This window comes from Squalius cephalus, assembly GCF_949319135.1.
Source record: "Squalius cephalus genome assembly, chromosome: 15".
Taxonomy (NCBI): domain Eukaryota; kingdom Metazoa; phylum Chordata; class Actinopteri; order Cypriniformes; family Leuciscidae; genus Squalius; species Squalius cephalus.
The window spans coordinates 287,501-295,000 of NC_137136.1; the positions used below are offsets into that span (position 1 = coordinate 287,501).

The 7,500-nt window shown below is 41.9% G+C and overlaps 1 protein-coding gene across 2 annotated transcripts in view; it reads right to left on the reverse strand.

Annotated features, from left to right (window-relative positions):
* Positions 1 to 7,500, reverse strand: part of vps13b (vacuolar protein sorting 13 homolog B) — a 237,474-nt gene that overhangs the window by 223,895 nt on the left and 6,079 nt on the right. For both annotated transcript variants that reach the window (XM_079894253.1, XM_079894254.1), the window contains exon 3: positions 5,775 to 5,918. In XM_079894253.1, the coding sequence (XP_079750379.1) occupies positions 5,775 to 5,918 (144 nt within the window). The remainder of the gene's footprint in view (positions 1 to 5,774; positions 5,919 to 7,500) is intronic.

Genomic DNA, 7,500 nt, shown 5'->3' on the forward strand with positions numbered 1-7,500 from the left:
CTGAACAACATCAGGCCGCTAGAACACTCTACATCTTTACCAACGTCCATGTCAAGCTTTATTTCTATAGCACTTTATATTTCACAGCAGCTTCACAGAAATAAACAGGAAATAACAGAATCAATTTTGAAAAAAAATCATCAAATTCGAGACAAATTCAGATTCTGCTGTAAAGCCACTCTAAAAAGAAATGTGTGACCCTGGACCACAAAACCAGTCACAAGGGTCTATTTTTTAAATTGAGATTTATACATACCATTTACACATCATTTATATCATTGATTTTGCTGCATGCACTCACAAAAATAATTGTTTTATATATATTTACGGTAGGAGATATGAAACATAATGTTTACTTAAAATCTTCATGATTTTTGGCATAAAATAAAAACAGATCATTTTGACTCATACAATGTATTGTTGGCTATTGCCACAAATATACCCGTGCGACTTGTGACTGGTTTGGTGGTCCAGGGTCACATATGTCAATGATTTCATACAGTAAAACACACTTTTTGCCTTTTTCTGGTGCCACAACTGTTCTAGATAAAGGAAGACGGTCACATCTCATCCTTTTCTGTGCGAACATCACGTGAAAAACACCAGATTTACGCGACTCATGTGTATCTCGTGTCTATCTCGTGTCTATCTCGTGTGCATCTCGCGTGCATCTTGTGTGCATCTCATGTCTATCTCGTGTGCATCTCGTGTGTATCTCGTGTCTATCTCGTGTGTGTCTCGTGTGTATCTCGTGTGCATCTCATGTGCATCTCATGTCTATCTCGTGTGCATCTTGTGTGCATCTCATGTCTATCTCGTGTGCATCTCGTGTGTATCTCGTGTGCATCTCATGTCTATCTCGCGTGCATCTCATGTGTATCTCATGTCTATCTCGTGTGCATCTCATGTGTATCTCGTGTCTATCTCGTGTGTCTCGTGTGCATCTCATGTGCATCTCGTGTGCATCTCGTGTGCATCTCGTGTGCATCTCATGTGCATCTCATGTGCATCTCATGTGGATCGCGTGTGCATCTCGTGTGCATCTCATGTGTATCTCATGTCTATCTCGTGTGCATCTCGTGTCCATCTCGTGTCCATCTCGTGTCCATCTCGTGTGCATCTCGTGTGCATCTCGTGTGCATCTCGTGTGCATCTCGTGTGCATCTCATGTGCATCTCATGTGTATCTCGTGTATCTCGTGTGTATCTCGTGTCTATCTCGTGTGCATCTCATGTGCATCTCGTGTCCATCTCGTGTGCATCTCGTGTGCATCTCGTGTGCATCTCATGTGTATCTCGTGTCTATCTCGTGTGCATCTCGTGTGCATTTCGTGTGCATCTCATGTGTATCTCATGTGTATCTCATGTGTATCTCATGTGTATCTCATGTCTATCTCATGTCTATCTCGTGTGCATCTCGTGTGCATCTCATGTGTATCTCATGTGTATCTCGTGTCTATCTCGTGTGTGTCTCATGTGCATCTCATGTGTATCTCGTCTATCTCGTGTGCATCTTGCATGCATCTCATGTGTATCTCATGTCTATCTCGTGTGTGTCTCGTGTGCATCTCATGTCTACCTTGTGTCTAATCTCGTGTGTATCTCGTGTCTATCACGTCTATCTCATGTGTATCTCGTGTGTATCTCAAGTGCATCTCATGTCTGTCTCGTGTGTGTCTCGTGTGTATCTCGTGTGTATCTCGTGTGTGTCTCGTGTGTATCTCATGTGTGTCTCGTGTGCATCTCATGTGCATCTCGTGTGTATCTCATATCTATCTCACGTGTATCTCATGTGTATCTCGTGTGTCATGTCTATCTCATGTCTATCTCGTGTCCATCTCTTGTCCATCTCGTGTGTATCTCGTATCTCATGTGTATCTCATGTCTGTCTCATGTGTATCTCGTGTGTATCTCGTATCTCATGTGTATCTCATGTGTCTCATGTGTATCTCGTGTGCATCTCATGTGTCTCATGTGTATCTCATGTGTCCAATGTGTATCTTGTGTGCATCTCATGTGTCTCATGTGTATCTCATGTGTCCAATGTGTATCTCGTGTGCATCTCATGTGTCTCATGTGTATCTCGTGTGCATCTCGTGTCCATCTCGTGTCCATCTCATGTCCATCTCGTGTCCATCTCATGTCTATCTCGTGTGTGTCTCGTGTCCATCTCGTGTGTATCTCGTATCTCATGTGTATCTCATGTCTGTCTCATGTGTATCTCGTGTGTATCTCATGTGTGTCTCGTGTGTGTCTCGTGTGTATCTCGTGTCTATCTCACAGGGCTCCAGACTGCGACCAAATGGTCGCATTTTGCGACCAAAATTCAAGAGTGTGCGACTGAATTTTACATCCAGTCGCACATGTGCGACCAGTGTTTTTTTTTGTTTTTTTTTTCACGTTAAACGTGGAAGGGGCGCGTCAATGAATCCGGAATGTGTGGCAGGCCAATGAGTGTGAGAAGAATAGGGAATGGCCACTGTGACTGGCTAATGTGTGGAAGGGGAGGGTCCTAGATATAATCGAGCGCGCGTAAACGTCCGTGGGAAGGAGACGGAGACAAATATCAATGTCACAGACAGACACAGTCGGATGATGATTCAGAGTCAGAGGTTTTATTAGGGGATAAAGGCCTGAACCCACCATTTTCGGGAAGACTGGCTTCGAGAATTCAGCTGGTTGAGGTACTGTAAAGTGACGAACTCCATGAGCTGCGAATGTTGCAGTCGCTACCCCAGAACTGCGGGGAAAACGAAGTTTGCAGACAGTGCAGGCACTTCGCAGTTTAAACACAATACGCTAGTTAGACACATCTCAGCCTCAAGTATAGAGTATGCCGTGACATGTTAATAAATCAAAACACAATGAAAGTGGGAAAAAAGTGCTTCACAGACCGTTTAATAGTTCGAACCAATAATAGACAGCGCAGAGCTCCTCTCGCCAGTCGCGGGCCGATCTCGATTACGCGAAACAGTTACATCGTGGAGATCCAGTGAAGAAATCCATTGCGTTCGCGACTGAATCAATAACATTGCTGCGAGATCCAGTGAGAAATATTCAGATTTGACGCAATTCTCTGTTATAAACCATATCAGATCAAACAGCGCTGACGTGGAAACCAGGAGAAACATCGTGCCATGAACGAACAAGTTATAAAAGGCTTTAGGTCCACAGATCAGCAACATTCACCTTGGATTTACTGTAGTAACACTCACTGTAACTATGGTATACTGTGGTTATAACAGTAGCCTACACATCTTTTTCCAGCACTTCAAAGCTATAATATCATATTTAAATGTTATTTTTAATGTGTTGACCAAAACATTTTTTGTTTATCCTTTAAAGATTGTCCCTATTTATAAAACTAAAAGTTTCAAGAAGTAGGAAAACTCACACTTATAAAAAATAAAAAAAAAAGATTAAATTACCATTGTAAACATAGCTGCAGAGGACGCTTATTGGCTATTTTCACTCCCTATTATGTATTTTGTCACTCATTTTGCTTTTTAATTAATATTAAGACATTATGAATGATAATAATTAAAGTTAACCTTATCTATACACCTCAAATTAAGCTCAGTGCTTTGTCATCCCACAGTGCTACCAAATACTTTCTGTAGAACTTAGTGCTGCTGCCTTCAAATGTTAGTCTGGAGCCCTGTGAACTTAAAATAAAACTGCACATTGTAATTTCTGTACGTTAAGTCTATTTATTATCAAAGCATTTGTCAGTAATACAGTTATTTTGGGGGAAAATGTGAATAATTGCATTGTAAGGTGATTTAAGGTGTGCCCCTAAATTTTCTGCTTGCGCTCCTAAAATTTTAAGTCAGGGGCTATAGCGCTCCTAATAAAAAAAGTTAGTCTGGAGCCCTGATCTCATGTCTATCATGTGTGTCTCATGTGTGTCTCATGTGTATCTCATGTGTATCTCATGTGTGTCTCCATCTCGTGTGTGTCTCGTGTCCATCTCGTGTGTATCTCGTATCTCATGTGTATCTCATGTCTGTCTCATGTGTATCTCGTTTGTATCTCGTATCTCATGTGTATCTCATGTGTCTCATGTGTATCTCGTGTGCATCTCATGTGTCTCATGTGTATCTCATGTGTCCAATGTGTATCTCGTGTGCATCTCAAGTGTCTCATGTGTGTCTCATGTGTATCTTGTGTGCATCTCGTGTCCATCTCATGTCCATCTCGTGTCCATCTCGTGTCTATCTCATGTGTATCTCATGTCTATCTCGTGTGTGTCTCGTGTGTATCTCATGTCTATCATGTGTGTCTCATGTGTATCTCATGTGTATCTCATGTGTGTCTCCATCTCGTGTGTGTCTCGTGTCCATCTCGTGTGTATCTCGTATCTCATGTGTATATCATGTCTGTCTCATGTGTATCTCGTGTGTATCTCGTATCTCATGTGTATCTCATGTGTCTCATGTGTATCTCGTGTGCATCTCATGTGTCTCATGTGTATCTCATGTGTCCAATGTGTATCTCGTGTGCATCTCATGTGTCTCATGTGTATCTCATGTGTCGAATGTGTATCTCGTGTGCATCTCATGTGTCTCATGTGTATCTTGTGTGCATCTCGTGTCCATCTCATGTCCATCTCGTGTCCATCTCATGTCCATCTCGTGTCCATCTCATGTCCATCTCATGTCTATCTCATGTGTATCTCATGTCTATCTCGTGTGTGTCTCGTGTGTATCTCATGTCTATCTCGTGTGTATCTCGTGTGTATCTCGTGTGCATCTTGTGTGTATCTCGTGTGTATCTCATGTGTCTCATGTGTATTTCATGTCTATCTCATGTCTATCTCATGTGTATCTCGTGTCCATCTCTTGTCCATCTCTTGTCCATCTCTTGTCCATCTCTTGTCCATCTCATATCTCATGTGTATCTCATGTCTGTCTCATGTGTATCTCGTGTGTATCTCATGTGTATCTCATGTGTATCTCATGTGTATCTCATGTGTATCTCATGTGTATCTCGTGTCATCTCGTGTCATCTCCTGTCCATCTCATGTCCATCTCGTGTCCATCTCATGTCCATCTCGTGTGTATCTCATGTGTCTCGTGTGTATCTCGTGTCTATCTCATGTCTATCATGTGTGTCTCATGTGTATCTCGTGTGTCTCCATCTCGTGTGTATCTCATGTGTGTCTCGTGTGTGTCTCGTGTGTATCTCATGTCTATCATGTGTGTCTTGTGTGTGTCTCATGTCTATCTCATGTGTCTCATGTGTGTCTCGTGTGTATCTCATGTCTATCTCGTGTGTGTCTCGTGTGTGTCTCGTGTGTGTATCGTGTGTGTCTCGTGTCTATCTCATGTCTGTCTCAAGTCTATCTCATGTGTGTCTCATGTGTGTCTCATGTGTGTCTCATGTGTGTCTCATGTGTGTCTCATGTGTGTCTCATGTGTGTCTCGTGTGTGTCTCGTGTGTGTCTCGTGTGTATCTCGTGTGTATCTCGTGTGTGTCTCGTGTCTATCTCGTGTCTATCTCATGTGTGTCTCGTGTGTGTCTCGTGTGTGTCTCGTGTGTGTCTCGTGTCTATCTCATGTCTATCTCATGTCTATCTCGTGTGTGTCTCGTGTGTGTCTCGTGTGTGTCTCGTGTCTATCTCATGTCTATCTCATGTGTGTCTCATGTGTGTCTCGTGTGTGTCTCGTGTGTGTCTCGTGTCTATCTCGTGTGTGTCTAGTGTGTATCTCATGTGTGTCTTGTGTGTTCAAGTGTGTATCTCATGTGTGTCTCATGTGTATCTCAGACACTGACCGCGGCTCCGTCCCGAAGCTTGAGGATGCACTCCATGGTGTTGATGGTGATGACCACGGGCTCTGAGCTCAGTTTGGTCCAGGGCACATGGATGCGCAGCTCGTGGATGTGGCCGCTCAGGAACATGAAAGGCAGCTTGAGCTCCTGCAAACACACACCATCTGTCAGTCAAAACTAGCCTGGCTAACGTCAGACCTCGTCTCATTGAGACGTGGTCTGGGAACCACATGTTCATTTTCTCGTATTTGAGGCGTGGTTTACAAATGCTTTTTTCACTTTACTTTTTCACTCACCGGTCAATTTGGCTACTATATTTTTAAGTTACCGGCAACTCAGAACTTCTACTAGCCAAAAAAAAAAGAAAAAGAAAAATGAAAGAAATGAACCAGATTAACTATGTCAAAGCTTTGCATATTAATATATATCAAATGTGGATTTCTTATTCAAAAGAAATCCTATTATCCAGCATCTCCTCCCTTCCTCTTTCATCCTCATCACCTGTGTGTGTTCAAGTAAGCCAGATATGAGCAGATTTAACGCAATACACTGTATTTAATATATGATGACTCACGAGTATTTGCGCTAAATCTGCACAGATTTGGTTTACACAAACTTCTCCAGCAAAGTGAGTAAACATAATCAGTAACACATCAAATTGGCTCGTGATTTGACAGCGTTACTCGCCAAAGTTGATTTTTACCCGCATTTGGCGAGTGTTCATGTCTAACCCTGGTTACAGTAACGAATTTACAGGCTTCAAACGCGTCCAGAGCTGGTCTGTCAGGATTCCAGTCGCTTTCACAGAAGATCTCTGAGGAAAGTTTAACTCCCGCTTGGGACAAGGAAAGCTGCTTCTAATAATATCCTGCATCAAAGTCTGAGAGCCAAACATTCTCACAACATGACACAGTGATCCCTTCCAGATATCACAACTGCAAAAGCTCAGTGTTGCCCAAATAAGAAAGCAAAGCAAATCTGGTGTTCCTGCATCCGAGTGTCAGCAGACGAGAGGGAAGCTCTGAAGAAACTCTACGCTGACACTTATGTCATATCATGTTATTTTCATAAGCTGCTCAGTGTTCAGGTCTCTGAAGCTCATGATGCGAATGGTGTGAGATAGATTTATATTACATGTCAGGGATAGAAAACTGAATTATGATTATGATTTCTTTCCAAACAGATAAAAATCACTACATACGCTTGTTTGAACTATCAATAGTAATCAAGGGAGGCAGAACTGCAGCTTCTGTAAACAGACAGCGACTGCCAGAGAACTTCTCTAAAGCGTTGCACATTATTTTCCTCACGCCTCGCCATCGAAGGAAACGGATCAGAACATCATTCCCTGTCAAATCAGCCAGAGAAAAATATTTCTTTCATATTTCTTCTGTAGAAAGACAAACATCAATAGAGATAAAAAGCCAAAATATGAAATGTCATGGATGCACATTTACTGAGTAATCCACTGTTTTGTAGAGGGGGTCAAAATGACTTCAGAAAGATGACAGCATCATTATTTTATTTTTTCACAGATATTAGTAGATCTATTAGTCAAATCTGATGACTTTAGCCATCTTCGTTTCATTATATGCCAACATTGAAAGTTAAAAAATTGGAAAAAGCACTTTTTTTTGCCCCAGGTTTGCATGCCTGTAACTCAAGAAGTATTAAATATATCTTAATATCCTTTTAGATTCTAGTTCTTAACAAACTTTCCTTTTATTAT